General features: G+C 33.8%; 2 protein-coding genes across 2 annotated transcripts; one reads left to right on the top strand and one right to left on the bottom strand.

The window, feature by feature from the left end:
- Nucleotides 1-635: 635 nt before the first annotated feature.
- On the top strand, nt 636-6,972 carry LOC139088004 (uncharacterized). Its single transcript, XM_070636984.1, has 9 exons — nt 636-1,284; nt 1,372-1,478; nt 2,512-2,634; nt 2,733-2,895; nt 3,974-4,011; nt 4,221-4,283; nt 4,373-4,486; nt 5,655-6,030; nt 6,848-6,972. The coding sequence occupies exons 1-9, from the start codon at nt 636-638 to the stop codon at nt 6,970-6,972; spliced, it is 1,758 nt and encodes a 585-aa protein (XP_070493085.1).
- Nucleotides 6,973-17,061: 10,089 nt separating this feature from the next.
- LOC139088002 (MAPK/MAK/MRK overlapping kinase-like) lies at nt 17,062-18,030 on the bottom strand. The gene has a single exon (XM_070636983.1). It carries the CDS (start codon nt 18,028-18,030, stop codon nt 17,062-17,064), a length of 969 nt encoding a protein of 322 aa, XP_070493084.1.
- Nucleotides 18,031-19,640: the final 1,610 nt, after the last annotated feature.

Below are 19,640 nucleotides of genomic sequence, written 5' to 3'. Positions count from 1 at the left end.
ATTTATTGACCGAATACAGCATATGTGCTTTAATCGACTTAATTCATTCAAATTCTTATCGAACAGTATCACATATACGCCGCAGCACCACTAACTCATCGGTAAGACGCGAAATTGCCTCTATGGACTGATCGATTCAATTCTAAGACTTAATAAGCGATTCACTGTATTGCTGATCGGGCTTGGCAGCTATTCAAGCTAGACAACCTGAAATTCAAGCACCTATCCTGTCATGACCACATTCCTTTACAAAAATTACTGTTCATTCATGCACTGTTGGGTGCTTTACAATATTCCTGCATAAAAATGTATGAAGGATATTCATAAATGAGGTTTAGACCTGATATTAGCTGCATTTACCTTCATCCTTAGCTGACCAGCTCTGGTTACAATACTGACTCAATTACCACTCTCCCAAAAGTATAGTCGCCACGTCTATTAACAACTTCTATCCCATGCACGACCAAATGCTTCCTCAAAATTTATAGTCATTTCTTCATGTTCATGCACAAAATTCAGCTTATGCTAAAACAATACATTGATTTTAAATGCTATCCATAAAATCCTTGTAATGACATTTCCAACACTCATTTGTCTCTTAGATATCGTGCCTCTTAGCCACATGCAAAGCCGAAATGAATGATGAAACAGAATCCGATGACTCGAGTATCGAAATTTATTTGGCATTGACAGAGCAATTAACAGAAGAGGAACTAGCGAAACAGAGAGTTAGATTATTACAGGAAAAGCAAGCACAACAGTTACAGAAACAACAGATGGCAATAATGCCACGTCCACAGCAAAAGTCCATCAAGATTCGTCCGATTGAAAAACCATCAATGATAACAGACGTCTCAGAGGAAGTTGAACCAACTGTGACATTTTTCGACAATTTGGTAAAGGAATCGAAACGTAAAGAGGCATTTGTACGTGAAGAGTCAACGGATGGTGAAATTCTTCATGACTTAATACGCATTGAAGAGATTTTTATCGCAACAATGATTGCTAAATGCTTAAAACTATGCCCGAGTGCGTTCGAGAACGAAATAACGAAAGAGGAGATAATGAATTTAATCAGTCGAGCATCAAAATTTTTATGGACGAATGTCGGAGCAACACTTGAACATTTCCTTTTATGGTGGAGTCAATTTCCACTAGCTTGTCGTCCCGTAAGCTGTACAAAATATCTACGAGATTATTTAATGCTTCTACAACCAGATGATGCAGCAGAACCAATTTTATCAACACTTAAAAGTTTAGGCGAGATTTTGACTGTACATGTAGGTAAATGCTATGAAGGTCAATTCGATTAAAGTGTGAATGTTTATTGAATATCTTTAATTTTACTAACAAAAATGTAATCTAATTTAGTTGGAACATGTTGGGATAAAGATTTTCGGATGTGCTTAGTGTTAGCCTCACAAAAGGTTGATCAAACACATGAAAAGAATTCGGAATTTTATTTGCCAGAGGAACAGGTATGTTGTGGTGATGTTAATAAAATTATTATGATAGTTAGCTTATTGAGATGTGAGAGAAGTTGGGGAGATACTTGGGGAAAAATTGAGAATGACAGCATACAGCTGAATTTTGGAACTCTTTAGACTAGTGGTGGGCAACCTGCATGTCTGGAAACACTGGTGTGCCTTGACAAATCTCAGGTGTGTCTCTGAGATTGAGGTTGAGGCCACTGTTTTAGACCGTGGCTCGGCTCATTACAAAGACACGAGTCAATCATAAAATCTGATGTACCCTGCAATGTCCATACTCAGTTACAATTTGTTTTCGCAAGTTTCGCAAAGAAAATCAACCAGTTACTAGTATATCTTTGTATACTTAGCATTAAGGCACATTAGGTGCCAAAGACCTCAAAAGTGCACCCAACACACGAACTGAGCTACGTTACCAGAACGGTGAAATGGAAAAAGAGCTTGGAAAATTAGAAATAAATTATGATTGAACCTAGAACCTTTGGCACGTAAGGCCAAAGCTCTACTATTTAAGCTATTGATCCCATTTCACGATAACTGAAGTTAAAAAATAGTTCTGCTTCCAAAAAAATCGATATATTATTAAATTCTCTTAAGAACGAATCAAGAACGAATAGGGAATAAAACTTTGATGGGAATCGAACCCAGAGAATATTGTTTTGATTAATCAGTCTGCATTCAACCATTTAGACCAGCGATGCTATTTACTTAATAACAATAATTTCAGTTAATGTATTACATAAAGTCTATCATAACATTTGTAGATTAAATTCCAATTTAAATCCGCAAACATTACAATATCCTAAAAATAACAAATAAATTCTCTCTTCCTGTTTGTGTATCATATAAAATATTCATGATTGAACGCATCCAATGACCCGAATCGAATTCAATCGGAAATTTTTATTTTACACACAAAAAAGTTTTGTGCCATTCAATATTTTTTTTTCATCTCCCCTGCCTCAACCGATTGTGTCCGCAAAAAACTCACAATAATATTGAAAAACTGAATTTTTTGTAGTTGATTGGGACAACATGTGGATATTTCTGGGCTGAACTGATTCAATCGTTAGTTCATATAACAAATTCATGCGACAAGGCAGGTACGATAGCTAATGAACTGCCTATTGTTGAACAAATTCCGGTTAGTATGCAAAAATGTTTGTGTTTGTGAGCTGAAAAAAAAAATGGTTCTGATGTAATAAATTACATATATCCCTTATATATGCCATTTCTCTTTAGGTTTTACATCGCTTAGATCATTCCATACACACGATGCGTTTGTGGGCAAATACGAAAGCAAAGGAATTGTGTTCTGAATGGAATATGAACATGTTTTTTCGTCTCATACATAATGATATGAGTGGGATATGTTTGGAACGTTTAAATGAAGTGCGCGCTCCAGGTAAGTGTAGAATATATGAGCAACTCATGTGCCATGAATTTCATTTTCTTTTGGCATCAACTATTTTTCTATTCCTTTTGTTTTATGAGAATAGGAGAGTTATATGTATCAAGTTACTGTAACTTAATATGATTGGCATACATAGGAATTTTTTTTTTTCTTGAGCTTTTTTAGATTATTTGGGTTGATTGGTGCTGCATTTTGAAAAAAGTATTGTTTAGCCTGAAACAGACAAGAAGCATACTCACGAGTATGCTCACAATGTTGAACATCCTTGATTATATTGACAGTCATGCACATTTAAGTGAGTATGTTCATTGTATGCTGTTAGAGAGCATGTCTATAATGACTTAAAACTCAGTCACTTGTATATTATCGATTTACAAGTGTTACGTTTGACACTATAGGACACTATATAGTCGTATCTGACCAGAGTGACATCTGAGGTATCGAGACATATTTATACGAATTTGTCAGTGCAAGATTATGGCCTCTGTGGCAGAGCGATAAGGCAACATACCGGGAATTTGTATATTTCTGTTCCATAAAATACATGAGTTTTGTGGAGTATGTCTTCTCGATTCCCATCAGAGACCGATCTCTCAACCATTTCGTAGAATAATGTCATGCTGTCGATATGACAAGGATTCTCATTATGCTCACGACATTCCACATTATTGGTTATAAATCTACAATTTAAATAGCTGTGACCCCAAAAATACCCCATCAAAAATCCAAAAAAACTGCGCTCTAACCCTCAAACCTTAAAAATTCCCAACTTATGCATTTCATGAATACTTTTTTTCCATCCATTCTTTGTTGTATAAACACCACGTAACATCATGTCAACAAAGTAGCATATCAATTTCCTTTATACATCTTTCATAAGCCATCAAAATGACTTTAAAACTTTATGCTTTAAAAAATGTGATATAAAATTTCTTTTTCCTGCTTATAATGAGGAATACCTAGACATTTTATTCATAAAAAATAATTTTATGCTTACTTAAATGCATAATGATGATCTAAAGTCTGCATTTTATTAAGATAAATAATTTGTGCATTTTTTTCATTAAAGTTCTCGTTGCTGAAGATCCATTGGAAGTTATTATTCAGGTAAGATTTATGTTAAGCAGGAGAATTGTCATGACGTCGAAAAATCTATCTGGGGGAAATGCTGATGTATCTTTGAAAGGTCAGACACCCCACAATAGATACCTGATTCCACCCCTATTCAAGCTTCATCTCCAATAATATCTCATTCCTCACTGATTATACTTTACTCTGTGTCTTTTAAATCTCATTGAATTTGACTGCAAATAAAGGTGAATGTTGCATTGCGAGCGAAGCTAGTTGAAGAGATTAAGGAGAATACTATTAAAGTTAAGGTACGATGGAATGTCAATGAGCTTTCATGGCTTTCGATTTGAGTAAATATGAATTTTATTTTTTACTTTTTCATTCTCGCATCATCTAGACAACTTGTTATGAATGCATTGAGATACTTGCAGCCATTTGTGAAACGACATCACTTGCAACACTCTCGCTGTATTTTCCACCACAACGCATCTGGCAATGTGAAGTTATGAATGTAAGGATATAGAATTAGATCTTATTATGCATAATTTTTTTTGTTATTCTTATTATTTAAAGCTAAACCTGCTTTACTTTATCTTTTTGTGAAAAACTTTGAAGATTTTCCTTTCATTTGTTTTATTTACGAAATGTAATAAGAGAAGGAATGGAAGATGAGAAGAGGGGATATGGGGATATTTTGTCTTGATGACTAGAAAGGAATATTAGGGACTGAGAACGAGTGGGACGAGTGAACTTGAGCAAGCCATTGTGGCGAATTGCATTTTTCGCTTTAAAAAAGGAATCAAAATCAGCAATGGCGGTATCGTTGGGGCTATGTCCTGCCATAAATACGGCAATATACCCTTACAAGCAAAGAGTCTGTTTTAGGTAACGTAGTGATAATTCGGTATCATGAAAAGATGCTCCTTGAATAGATAGTGGTGCCTTAGAGAACATGATGCGCTATTCAGTGAGAGGGGTTAATATAAGCAATTGGGAATGACTCGCAACGACAGTCACCGATTTAAAATGACTGTTAACAGCTAAAAACGACTATGATGACAAGAATAGACTGTTTAGGACTAGGAGCAATAAGGTACGACCTGGATTTACTGGAAATCATTTCTTATTAAAAATCCAATGTGATTGCATAAATCCAGGATCGGAGAGGCTAATTTCATATCGAATTTTGCTTTAAATCGTCCTTTCATTGTTCCTTCCATTCCTTATATTGTCCTGCTTCAATCATTTAAATTCTATTAAAACCATACATTGAAGGTTGACCGTCACCCATAGGAAACCAAAGAGCACTAAATTCAAAGCCACATCCTCACAAGAATGCGCCATAATAACATAATTTCCGTTCAATTTCTTCCAACTTTTTATTTCATTGCTCATCTTCTTAGTATCCCATCAAGTTGAATTTAAATCTCGTTAAAACATCTCTTCTTTCCTTCTCTCCTCTACCAAACAAAATGTTACGGATTATCATAAAAAATTCTACAATTTTGCAGAACAAAATTCTTCTCATAGCTGAATAAAAAAAAAAGTTTCTGAATTTATTTTTCGTTCTAAATTCAATTTCTGCAATTTATTTAATAATGAATGTAGGAAGAAAAAACATCTCCTGTTGGTAATTGTCGATTAAATATTATCCTTTCTGCTTGTTATCATCATCACAGAAAAAGTGCAACGAATATGTTGGAATTTACTTGGATATAATGTATTTACCCATTCTGGAATCAACGAAAGATATTGAAATTCTCAATTTAACATTGAAAATAATTTGCGAGTCATTACTTGAGAATATTTACAACAAGCAGATAAAATTTACAATTTGTGGTGCTTTAAATCTTCTTAAAGACTTTGAAGCGATTGCCGAGTGGATTGAAAATTGTAAGGAAGTGCCTGACGCGTATCGTGAAAAATTGATGAAACATGAAGTGCTGAGATATTGCGAAGGGGTCGGAAAAATTCTCTTGAGGGAACCGGAAGAAGTTATTTCAATGTTTCCATCTCCGACGAAGGCTAAACGCATGGCATCATCACAAGATGAAGGTAAGTGACATCAGTTAAGTGCAGTGGTGGGCGACCTTTTATGTTAAGTGGTACAGCTTGATGGTAAGCCTCGATATACGGTTCATGCTATTTTCAAAACTTGTTGGAAGCACTCTAATGTACCACAGAACACAGTTTTACCACCACTGACCCATATTAGCTTTTCGTTCATATTTTTTCACATAAATGTGAAGCACAAGAAAGCTCCCATAAGGCAGTAGCTTTAATCAGTGAATATTTTTGCATTATTTGACGTAAAAAAAAAGTTGAATAGATATCATAAAAATGAGCTTTAAGACCAATAATAATAATAAGCATACGCATTTATGCTTTTGGGACAAAACTCAATGGAAAGCTTTCAACTTTTTTTTTTCTTTTTATTAGAGCCTATTTGTGGAAACAAAAGGGGCTTATGTATTTACTTTGGATGAAATTTGACATGCTGTAATGTGAGGTGTGCCAAGGGGATGCCTGGGGTCAGAAGAAAGTCACATTTGGCACCCTTTAAAACATTTGGCACACTTTAGTTGCTAAAAGTTTTTGGTCGCATCATACCTGAGCTTTTTCTACAGCTCACCAGTGTATCCCGACACGCCTGAGCTTGTTCTGCAACACATAAGCGTGCCACGGCATACCTGAGCTTGTTCTAAGGCACACCATTGAGTCGTGGTATACAGTTTAGTCAACTCTGTCTTAAAACATTATCACAGCATCTAAAAAGCCAACAACACTGCGCTCAAACCATCCAAACATTCAATAACCATTTCTAACATCATTTCCTCTCTTCTTATTCTCTTGTAATAATTTTCAGATGAAGATAAAGCGCCATTACCAGCAGAAATGTTTGTTCCCAATCAAACAAGATGGCTTGCATTACGTGCTAGACGTCCTAGACGTTTCGGTATCTGCACAAGCGTCAATAATGTTAGCGTCATAACATAAATTTGTTGTCAGTTGCTTTACGTAACATTAGAGAATATACTTATTCAATGGGAATATATGTTCGGAATCTACATTTTTTTTTATTTAGTACATAAATATAAAAGAAGAAATGGAAAGTGGCACAGCTCACTGTAAGTTACTTAGAATAGCGAAAATATTATTAACATTGAATGAATTTATTAGCATTACTTAATATCCCCTGCTCAGCTTTTTATGTAGAAATTATACTTTTATATGGGTTTATATTAAGCTTAGGATTGTACTTTATGCTTTCTATTTTTGTGGTCGCTTTTGTACCTTTTATTGTGGATTATGAGCTTTGAAGCTATACTTAAATATTGAAATCAGTCACATTTTTGAGCTTTATAGTTCTAAATTCCATTTAACTCCCACATCAGCACTTAAACTTCTATTTTTATTAACTGCCTTTTTCTGCCTTATTCATCATTTTTTTAAATTAGCGCCCTTGTAGAAATAAAAAAGCCATTAATCTCATCCACTAACACTGCTCCATTTAAACGACGTCGTTAAGATTTCCGTTTTAAAAAAATCTCTAGACCTTACTTCTGTGCACATATATATAGCAGATAAATTTCATTCAAAATTACACTATGGGCCCAAAATGGCAAAGGTTGTCAAAAATTCAGGTTATGTATGGATGTTGTAGTGCCTGAAGAGTAGTGTACGGGAAAAAAAGAAATTTTGTCCAAAACTGCTGTGTGCCTGACTTATGGCCAAAAAACGATTTTTGGTACCTGCCATTATAAAAATTGTTGGCGTGCTTCAATACATGGACCAATTTTTTTGAAACTTTTTTTGCGCTTATTAGATATATATAGAGCCTACAAAATAACAGCACATTTGGATAATTTAGGTTCCACCGTATATCCAAAAAAGTTAAAAATATGTCGAAAAATGTGATTTTTTTAACATTTCATGCTCTCATGTGGCTATATTGCACTATGGGATAAAAAATATATATGCATTTGATAGAACCTATTTATACCTAAAAATCATACATAGATTATAATTTAATTGGATGCACTACAAAAGCATAAAATAACTTTAAAGCCAAAAATTTTCGGTTTTTTGTGATTTTTTGACCTTTAACCCCATTTTTCCCTACAAAATAGAGTCGTGCTGTTTCAGGTGAACAGTGATTATTATAGGACTAATATTGAACTATTATTATGTGAAAAAAAATTTCAATATGGGACCCCCCTAGCTCAAATTTGGGGGTTCCAAAGGTATACCCCCCTCAAAAATGGGGGTCTCTCAAAACTCAATGTTACTTTTCTTAACCGGATGTTTAACAAATAATTTAAAAACACTTTTAAACTACATTTGAACAAATTTTAAGTAGTTTCACACTGTTCTAAACAATCGAAACTACTCATGCTAGCCAGTTCATAGATTTATAAGTTTTTGAGTTTTAGACATATTTTCACGAAGTTTTTCGGACTCAAATAGCAATACATATATAAGTTGTTTATTTTTTCATAAAGTACCAACAATATCCTATCCAACAATATATAATAAGTCATACATAAGGTCAATTCAGTCAAAAATTTTGAAAAATGTTCAAAATTTTATGTTTTTTAAAATTCATCCTTCACATTTATGCTTATAAATGCTGTTAATCTTAAGTATATGCATTGAATTTGGTATTTTTGTAGACATTAGAGTAGGATTAAGGTAATAAAAAGGAAATCAAAGTCCAAAAATAGCTTAATGTAAGAAAGGACAAAGTCCAATTTATCAAATTTTGACTGCCTTTACTCAGTGCAGGGAGCATCCAAATTTTATTTTTTTAAATATTTTTTATAGATCTATACTAGAACTAATAAAATATGTACACAAAAATCATTTTCCGTGACTATCTAGAACAAATTCGTCCATTGAAAATCCTTAAAAATAGCTGTTTTTAGAATAAATTTGCTAACTCGATTTTTACAATTAGCAACGAAAAATTACTTTTGTGAATACTTTTTATTAGTTCTAGTATAGATCTATAGAAAATATTACAAAAAGTAAAATTTGGATGCTCTCTGCTGAGTAAAGGCAGTCAAAATTTGATAAATTGGACTTTGTCCTCGAGAATTAAGCTATTTTTGGACTTTGATTTCCTTTTATTACCTTAATCCTACTCTAATGTCTACAAAAATACCAAATTCAATGCATATACTTAAGATTAACAGCATTTATAAGCATAAATGTGAAGGATGAATTTTAAAAACAATAAAATTTTGAACATTTTTCAAAATTTTTGATGAATTGACCTTATGTACTTATTATATATTGTTGGATAGGATATTGTTGGTACTTTATGAAAAAAAAACAACTTAATATGTATTGCTATTTGAGTCCGAAAAACTTCGTGAAAATATGTCTAAAACTCAAAAACTTATAAATCTATGAACTGGCTAGCATGAGTAGTTTCGATTGTTTAGAACAGTGTGAAACTACTTAAAATTTGTTCAAATGTAGTTTAAAAGTGTTTTTAAATTATTTGTTAAACATCCGGTTAAGAAAAGTAACATTGAGTTTTGAAGACTCTGATTTTTGAGGGGGTATACCTTTGGAACCCCCAAATTTGAGCTAGAGGGTCCCATATTGAAATTTTTTTTCACATAATAATAGTTCAATATTAGTGCTATAATAATCACTGTTCACCTGAAACAGCACGACTCTATTTTGTAGGGAAAAATGGGGTTAAAGGTCAAAAAATCACAAAAAACCGAAAATTTTTGGCTTTAAATTTTTTATGCTTTTGTAGTGCATCCAATTAAATTATAATCTATGTATGATTTTTAGGTATAAATAGGTTCTATCAAATGCATATATATTTTTTATCCCATAGTCAATATAGCCACATGAGAGCATGAAATGTTAAAAAAATCACATTTTTCGACATATTTTTAACTTTTTTGGATATACGGTGGAACCTAAATTATCCAAATGTGCTGTTATTTTGTAGGCTCTATATATATCTAATAAATAAAAAAAGTTTCAAAAAAATTGGTCCATGTATTGAAGCACGCCAACAATTTTTATAATGGCAGGTACCAAAAATCGTTTTTTGGCCATAAGTCAGGCACAAGCAGTTTTGGACAAAATTTCTTTTTTTCCCGTACACTACTCTTCAGGCACTACAACATCCATACATAACCTGAATTTTTGACAACCTTTGCCATTTTGGGCCCATAGTGAATTAGACAAGAACACACAAATGCAATTTTTCGTAATTTTCTTAATGCTGTATGATATATAATTTAAAATTTTTCTTTACTTCTTTTACGCACTGTTGGATGTATTTATTTTCATTTCTTTCATTTTTCATTAGTGTAATCTTAGAGATGTTTTGCGCTCGTTTTTTGATGCTTCTTATATGTTTCTTATTAGTTAAAGTCTTCTTGGTGGGTGAGCTTTACTCAAACTTTACTTTTTAAAATTTCAGTTAGTAAGAAGCAGAAATTTGGAGAAAATTCTTAAGGAGTCTGTCTTCAGATCGTCCACTAATTAAGTTTAGTGAGGGGCTGGGGAATCAAATTTAAGCAGTAAAAATTCCGAGAATTTCATTGTTAATTTTTGATTAAAACTTTGTTATTCTGTAATATAATAGGTCCCTTAAGCAATCGTGGAATTCTCGGAATTTACATTGTTTAAATCAGATTTAGATCTCCTCTCTTTATAATTTTTATAAAGAAATTTATAGAAATCCTAGTCCTGAAAGTGAACTCGATCAAATCAAAATCGACTTTGAGATCTGGACTGGAAGTTTTTGTGATTTTCCGGGTAAAATCTAATATTTTAAAGGAAATCCTGAAATCGATAAAGAGAAAGCTTATTTCATCCCTTCACTCTTGACCTTATCTTTCCTCTTCCTCTTCCCCCACTTCTTCTCCTCTCTCCTTCTCTCCCTTTTTATCCCCTTTCCGTCTCCCTCCTCCTTCTATCTCTCCCTCGCTCGTTCTCTCTCCTACTCCCTCCTACACCCTCCTACACCCTCCTACACCCTCCTACACCCTCCTACACCTTCCAACTCCCTTCTACTCCCGTCTACTCCCTTCTACTCCCTCCTACTCCTTCCTACTCCCTTCTACGCCCTCCTAATCCCTCCTACTCCCTCATTCCTTCTTCTTCCCTACTTCTCTCCTCTCTGAATGTGAGAACCCGATTTTCCTAAAAATTTGACTTCTTTCTTCAGACATTTTTCACCAAATAATTTAAACCTTATTCTGTTAAAGTTGATGTTCCTAGGAATCCTGCCTTAAATTGATGTGTCTGCTCAATATTTTATTGCAGAGCTTTTTACTCAATTTCAATTTAAATTTTAAAATTTTAAAGCTTTTTTGCCATTTCTTCTTCAATTTCACATTTAATTTATTTCTAAAATCTCACAGGGAATTGCCATTAATTTTATCATTTGTCGAAGGTTTTTTTTACTCTCATCTTCATTCTGCCTCTATCATCCTACAATTTTCATTAGTATTATTGTTGCTGCTAAATATACACACATTCTAGTTTATTTCACACTCGAGAATTTCACCATTTTCAGTTTTATTGATGCTAATATATTATTAAGATAATTGCACTCAAAATAAAAAGAATGAAAAAAAAAAACATGAAAGTAATAATAACATAAATTTAAATGTGAGAATAATATGTGAATGAATAAAGTTTGGTGCTATATTTTTTGGTGCTATTATACATGACTATAAATATTACCCTAATAAAACATAATAAACCTATAACAAAAAACAGCAAATTAGGGCATTTTATTGTAAACTCAAAAGGCACAAATTCAGTTCTTGTTTTCCATTTCCATTCAATTTTAATGAGCGCTAATTAAATTCACGTCGGACTCATCGTTAAATATGTACAACTTTCTTTCATAAACAGTATGCAAATTTATTATCATTAGCCTGACTTGAATAAATTTTTTTCAGCTTTTCGTTTCGTTAATGTCTCTGATTTATTTTGGAGGGGATGGATTTTTTTATTTTGATAATTTAATGGTCTGAGGAACCTTAATGTAGAAATTATTTTAAAGGTCAAGAATGGAAATTCAAGAATTTGTGATTATTTACTATTGCTGTGAGTTAGAGACGAGGGTGAAAAGAATGGGATAAGAATTCTGAATCATAGAGACACAATGAACCAGAGCTCGAGTTTGACTTGGATTTTGTATGGGAAATTCGATTAGAGTCGACTAAACTTTATATGTTATTTAAGTTGACTTCGAACTCTAGCAATAAATCTAAACTACTGTTAGCTACTCAAAGAGCCCTTAGAACTTGTAGAGCCCATAGATTTCATAGAGCTCATAAACCTCATAGAGCCTTTTGACCTGACAGAGCCCATTGAACTCATAGAGCCAGGCTTTCAAGTGTCATCTGAGGGAAGCTATGGATATATCAAAATCCTTATTTCGAAGTAAGAGTGTATTCAAATAGAGTTTTTGGATGTCAAAATTCCTTGATTTTGAAAAAATATCCTGCAAAAACCTTCGAAATTTCAGCAATCCATACAAAAGATGCAAACCCAACCCCTTCTCTGCTCAAAAATTTCTGACTACGCAACAAGGTATGAAACAAGAAGCACACCAATCAGTCATCAACCTCCCAAAGACACAATAGACTCCGACGTCATATTTTCATTTCCATCTAAAATCTATTCCAATCTATTCATAATCCCCAGAAAATTCTCCGCATCTGACAACTCCTCATTTAAATAAATGATCCTGCTTACATCTTAAATAATTAAAAATAATATTCCATTGTTCAAAATTTATGAGGATTTCAATAAAAATAATTGCGTTTAGTTTGTTAATTCACCATAAATAATTCGTGTCAATAAATCCTAATCTCATCTTATTTTATAGCTTTACATTTATTCACTTGTTAAATTTAGCGAATATTGTTTTGAATTATTTTATATAAATTTTCATTAAACTGTACATCCGTATAATTTTCATCGTATCTCTCATTTTGTATCTCCATTGCCCGAACGATACAGCAGACAGCTTCAAATGAAGAAGGCTCCGTTACGAAGCTTGTAAGGCTTCAATTTGGATGCAGGTAACATAGAATCGGCTTGCATTTGATATAGGATTTTTCGACAACGGAAGTATGTCCCAATCGCTGATCCTTGTTCGGTTCCGCATCATGAAAATCGTGGACGACCGGAAAATTAAGAAAGCTCAGTGCCCAATTTCGTTGTTATAAAAGAGCTTTTGTAGAGCATTGAAAGTTCGTTGTTGGAGCCTTCTTTATCTACATCGCTCGGGATCTAATCCTATATTGGCATTATCATTGTTATTATGCTGTATACAACACTTTCTTTAGCTAGCGCTATCTTTCTACATCTAATTTCTTATCTTGAAGCAAGATTTTTTCAGAGAAAAGGCTGAAGAAAAACTAGAAATGTGGTTCATCATGTTCTTCAACAATATTTTATTATGTCAGCTTCAATTGGACGCATGCATGAATAGCTAAATCGGTTCATCGATCAAAAAACTGGTTCCAAATTGGCGTGATTCTGGCTTGTTACATGATTCGGTTTGAATCTGGATCCTAACATACAAGCATACGCTCAATGAGCATTATACGGTACCAATGAGCATGCTCAGTAGGCTCACCGTAAGATGCTCATTGAGCATAAAATTACAGATGCTCATTGAGCATTATTCATGATAGTGACTGATTAGTTATTATTCCCAAGAGTCAAAACTCAAAATCAACTCGAATTTTGCATATAAAAGTCCATATAAAGTTCGAACCGACTTCAAGAGCTAGCTGAGGCATGCTCTATCTACAAATGAATTAGGTTATCTTCAGATTTATGGTAAAAAATTGAGATGAGCAGCTTTTCTCAAGACATACCATGCGATAACATCAGCCCACCTAAAATATCTTATACGCATTTAAGCGTAATGACAAACAGACATCCAACAAAAATTATATAATAAAATTAGACACATTCAAACATAGACACAAACTCACACACAAGATAACAGAAAACTTTTTCAATTTTCATGTCTATCAAGCTCTGGGAAATGAGATGAGAGTATTTTAAATCAATTTAGTGACGAATGTTGAAGAAAATAATCGTAACGAAAGCATTGAAGCAAATTTAAGTAACAAGATGGAAAGGCATTGTATAGCATAGTATGGATGAGTGTAATCAAATGATAAAAATCTCGTGACACACCACTCAATCACATAGATCTTCCATTTATTCAGTCGAATTCAGCCCCTACTCATGATAACAGTATCATTTGAATCATTTTTTGACTTTTTTTTCTCTTTGCCTTGCTTGCTGCTGTGCATGATGATGTCGCAAAAATTTAATTTATAATCTGAGCTTTTTTTTTGTTAATTTTCTTTTCTGTGCTTTTGAGACTCTTTTGTGAAATATGTTGTGTTGGAGCATCTTCTTCTATCCGCGAGCGTTTCCTCTATAAATGCGAATCAATTCTCCTTTTTCAAACCGAAAAGAAGCAAGCAAGATTCTAAAAAAAAATTCATTAAAATAGGATTTTCTGTTTCACAACAAAATAACGTATACAGCATAAGCAACAGCAATTTTATCAACATTTCACAGAAAATTGAGGAAAAGAGAGATATTTAGAGCTTAATGGCTAGGCTAGAAAGAAACGAATGTGAATGGTGTGGTTGAGATATTGGATAGAAAATAAAATTGTGGTGATTCTGAATAGTCGAAAATGTCCTGTGGCATTGTGATTTAATGTGGTTAAAATTAGAAGAGCTATTTAGAATTTAATTTAATTTTTGTTTGTGGTGGGGGCCAGTGAGGATTTGATTGCAATTAATGGTGATAATAGGATTCTTTTAAGTAATTTTAATTTTGTTTAGTTGTATGAATGAATTGTGTGTGGATACATTGAGGTATTGCGTTAGAGTCTGAAGCTGGGGTGAGAAACATGTATGTCATTTTGGCACACTAGCCGTCAAAAAATCTATGAAATGTCATTAACCGTATGCTGTTTTTAGGAAGGAGCAAGGCTTATGACCAAGGTTTGCCACGAAAAATAAAAGGCGGCCCACCACTGATCTGAAGTGGCAACTTCACGATCACACTAGGATGATACGGCTTACAACCCCTAACAGGCAAAGAGACCACTTATAGGTACCATACTGGCCATTATGTACCATGAAAGCATGTTCATTGCCTATTAGGGAACCGATAATTTGAGTAATCAACTTGTCCAAAGAAAGCAACTTAAGGTAAATAGACAGACCACTACGGTACCTAAAAGTTGATTTTTGCCTGTTAGGAGAACAGTGGGGTAACACCTGGAACAGTTTTGCTTCTTTTTTAGCAGTTAAATATAAAAGGCCCTAGGCTTTCATCTTACCTGCCCAATATCTGTTTCTATCCATTGCCAATATTCAAGAACTTTTTACTCCATATAGCACTTTAAAGTCACTAGAAAATCTCAGAACTCTCGCTTTTCCTCAGTATTAACTAAAACAAATGTCAAATTCCACGAAGCCTTCATCTCTTCATTTTTAAACAAACTTTAAGTCCAAACAATCAATTTTATCACCAGACATAAAGTCAACAATTCTGACTCTTCAATCTACCACGTCTTGGAAGCCTAAAAGAGTCAACTCGATGAAGCCGCATTACAATTTCAATGTAAAAAGAAGAAAATTTTCATCCTCTATTTAGAATCCCCATGCGGAAAGCCTCAAGCAACTAGAAAAATAAAATAAAAAAGGTAGAAAAAGGAAGCACAAAAAAATTGAGTTGTTGAATTGCGGAAGTTTTTCAATTACATTTGCTCTGGAAATAAATATTATTGGATGTGGCCCTCGTCCTCCTATTTCTTTCTGTCTATAATGCACACAACATTACGAAGTTCACCAACTAAATAGAAAGGCACAGAAGTGACAAACAAATAGCATTTGGATTATATATAAACTAAGTTGAAAACAATTCTGTTTAATGACTTCAAGTGGCTGTATTGTTGAGTTTTTAAAGTGAAAGTAAAGGATGAAATATTTTATTCTGTATCATATTCATCATCATGATCAACACGTGTTTATGTGTGGTGTAAATGACTTATGATGACGACAGTTTTGCGGATTTTATGAACAGCAGCAATTGCGACTGTGAAGAATGAGTTAACTGCAATTTTTGAGAATAGCAGAATAGCTTGAGTCAGTTAGACGATTCAAAATTCAACCCTGGCGTAGTACTGAATGCAAACCAAAAATCAAGTCATTGCTAGTCTGGGCCAGATTTTTCATCAAATAACCGATTTGTGCTGTTCGAGTTATTTTAACGGTTATTCTTAGGAGGAGGTTGCTGATAGAGACAGTGCCGCAATGGGTTTTGGTTATTGGCAAACAGAAGCCAGCGATTGAACCAGCTTTAGATGTCAACTGAGAGAGGCCATGGATTGTTCCTGAACTGTCCTGCCAGTGAAGTAAGAAAGAAAATTAACGGTACGTTCTATTTTGCAATTAAACAAAGTTCAAACCATTCATTGATAATCCCCTCAACAGAAATGTTTAGTTTGCTCTTGACCTTCAAAGAATAAAAATTTCAATTTTATTGTATATACTCGTCCATTTATTGCTTTTCGGTAAGAACCTTTCAAGTTCAAGGTCAAATGTGTCATGAGTTCTTGATAAATACCTGAAATTCCTTTTTTGCAAGCAAATATTATTTTTCTGAGAAATATGTCTGCAAAGCATCAATTTTCAATAAAACAGAATTCCACAATATACCCAAAATCAATAAAAGTCTCCAATATGTCAAAGTAAAATAAAATTTCAATCTACAGACACAACAATATGATTTTTCAAAGTCATTCCACATTCATATCAATTTTCAAAAAAAAAGCAATAATAAAATGAAATTCTAGAATATTTTCAGTCGGAACCAACAATAGACGATTTAGAATTTTTAATTGATCCTTTTGGATTGTTCCAATTACGTTCAAGTTTATGATTTGATAATTCATTAATTGCCTGGACTTTACTACTGTTGCTGTTATTTGAACTGACTTTACTGACACTAGTTCTTGTCTTCTTTAATTTCGTTGTTGATCCTGTGTCAGACTTTGTGAAAGAGCAGTCTCGTCGTTATAATATCGCCATTTCCTTTGTTCCTAAAATCATCAAAGTAAACATGCTCGAGTAACTTCTTTGCTGATATTCGATTGTCTGGATGATAAGCAAGCATCTTCTTAAGTACATCAACACCATATGAGCTCAACATTGGCACAAGCTTGTACAAATCGACAGGAGCTCTATTTTTAAAGTTAAAAATTTCGCGATTTTTGAATCGATCCAAAATTGAATCACTTGGTTTTCCGAGAATACAATGAATTTTATCAAGCTGATCGATTGCACTTATGCCAGGAAAGAGTGGATGAAGAGTAAGCATTTCATAAAAAACACATCCAAGTGCCCATATGTCCATCTTTGATCCATAATAGCCTCGTGTTAATAAACATTCTGGTGATCGATACCATCTTGTTGATATGTATTGAGAACGAGGAAGTGGATATTGAAAAAATGTTGCAGAACCAAGATCAGCAAGTTGTATGAGTTCAGATCGCATCAGATTAGTTTTTGCAAGATTTGGATCAATTCGTAAAAGACAATTTTCTGGCTTTATGTCACGATGAAAGATTCCAATATGATGAAGGTACAACAATCCATGTCCAAGTTGAAATAAATAGTTCTTGCAACGTGTTTCCGATAATGTCTTCTTACGATCCTTAATAAAGTCATAAAGTGAATAATCCATTAAATGAAATATTAATGTTAATCTTGCGCAATCAGGTTCATAAATATGATCGACAATCCAAGCCACATTCTTATGAGACGAAACTTTATTCAGCACTTTAAGCTCTGTATAATCTTCAACTTCTTCGTAGTTTTCAAAATGTCTTGTTAAACGTTTTGCTGCAAAATATTGTCCTGTTGACATTTGTTTCACTTTAAAGACTTCTGAGAATGCTCCTTCGCCAATCTTACTTTCAAATGTGTATTCCTCGTTGTCTTTTGATTTGAGCATATTAATAACATAACATGCTATTTTTGATTAATTTATAAAACGTTAACTTTGAAAATTCATGATTGCTATGATTTATATTCAAAATCCCGTCATTTTCGTGCAGTTAAGAGCAATTTTCAGACTGTTTTCCTCACATATTCCAGCAATATTCTCAAGCTTGTCATCCTGGATCTCGGGATAATCATCATCCTCCTCAATCTAGTGCTGCAGGATTAACCCTTGTTCTTCCAAAAGAGAATAAATCTGTTTGATTTTCAAAATCCCTTTCAGAATAATTTACATTCAATTCCAGCAAGCATTCACACCTGTTGCTGCAAGCAAATCTGCAAACAAGCCTCATTTCCATTGAATTTCATGATAATTCAAGTCATATGGGACGCATGTAAATGTTAAAAGCATTTACCTTACTCTATTAGCAATTCAATTGTTCTTAAAAGTCATGCAAACAAAGGATCTTCATAATAGAACAAATTATTCATCATATGAATACATTAACCCGTGCCATGTGTAAGGATAAAACAATGCAAAGCATCTGCTTTTTAAAATCCAATTTTTACCAAATGAAGCCACAACTCGGTCACAATGTCAGCAATAATAATAATTATATAGTAATAGCTTTTCCATGATTGAAACAGAGTTGGCAATCGGATGTCCTCTGGCATTTATTGTCTTCTTCAAACTGTAGTCAGTGACGACTTGCCTCCGACCAGCTGCTGGTCACTGATGTTAACGTTCGTCTGCTATCGAAGTAAGTTGTCACTAGCTACCGGCTGTGATCGATGTCAGGTGCTAACGGAGACCGTTTCCTGCTCCAAGAGCAACATGGCTTAGGACGATAATCAAGACATGCCAGTTGAATCTAAAAACTGAGAGTTTGCACAAATTATTTGAGATTAGGCCTGCATAAGAGTCAGATGAAAAACATTTTGTAACAATCTAGGCTCTAAGTTGCAGTATAGCTCCAGCACGTATGTATTTAAGTTACCTACATATGGTAATGATATTCAGCTGGTTTTTTTAGCGGTTTGGATTGTTCAGGAATGGCACAGAAAAGTTTTTAGCAGTTTGGATTGTTCAGGAATGGCACAGAAAAGTTTTTAGCGGTTTGGATTGTTCAGGAATGGCACAGAAAAGTTTTTAGCAGTTTGGATTGTTCAGGAATGGCACAGAAAAGTTTTTAGCGGTTTAGATTGTTCAGGAATGGCACAGAAAAGTTTTTAGCAGTTTGGATTGTTCAGGAATGGCACAGAAAAGTTTTTAGCAGTTTGGATTGTTCAGGAATGGCACAGAAAAGTTTTTAGCGGTTTAGATTGTTCAGGAATAGCACAGAAAAGTTTTTAGCGGTTTGGATTGTTCAGGAATGGCACAGAAAAGTTTTTAGCGGTTTAGATTGTTCAGGAATGGCACAGAAAAGTTTTTAGCAGTTTGGATTGTTCAGGATTGGCACAGAAAAGTTTTTAGCGGTTTGGATTGTTCAGGAATGGCACAGAAAAGTTTTTAGGGGTTTGGATTGTTCAGGAATGGCACAGAAAAGTTTTTAGCACTTTGGATTGTTCAGGAATGGCACAGAAAAGTTTTCAGCAGTTTGGATTGTTCAGGATTGGCACAGA

Source organism: Chironomus tepperi, unplaced genomic scaffold (genome assembly GCF_022539635.2).
Source record: "Chironomus tepperi strain 1889 unplaced genomic scaffold, CSIRO-AGI_Ctep_v1 contig_159, whole genome shotgun sequence".
NCBI lineage: Eukaryota > Metazoa > Arthropoda > Insecta > Diptera > Chironomidae > Chironomus > Chironomus tepperi.
Note: the sequence above shows the minus strand (reverse complement) of the source record. Positions and strands in the feature narration are given on the sequence as shown.

Bases quoted from the DNA above. Each gene is read 5' to 3' on its own strand.
- LOC139088004 (XM_070636984.1), top strand. From the start codon at position 636: ATGAATGATGAAACAGAATCCGATGACTCGAGTATCGAAATTTATTTG. The intron at 2,896-3,973 runs GTAAGTGTAGAA...TTTTCATTAAAG, and splicing joins AAATGAAGTGCGCGCTCCAG to TTCTCGTTGCTGAAGATCCA. The intron at 4,284-4,372 runs GTACGATGGAAT...CGCATCATCTAG, and splicing joins AGAATACTATTAAAGTTAAG to ACAACTTGTTATGAATGCAT.
- LOC139088002 (XM_070636983.1), bottom strand. From the start codon at position 18,030: ATGCTCAAATCAAAAGACAACGAGGAATACACATTTGAAAGTAAGATT.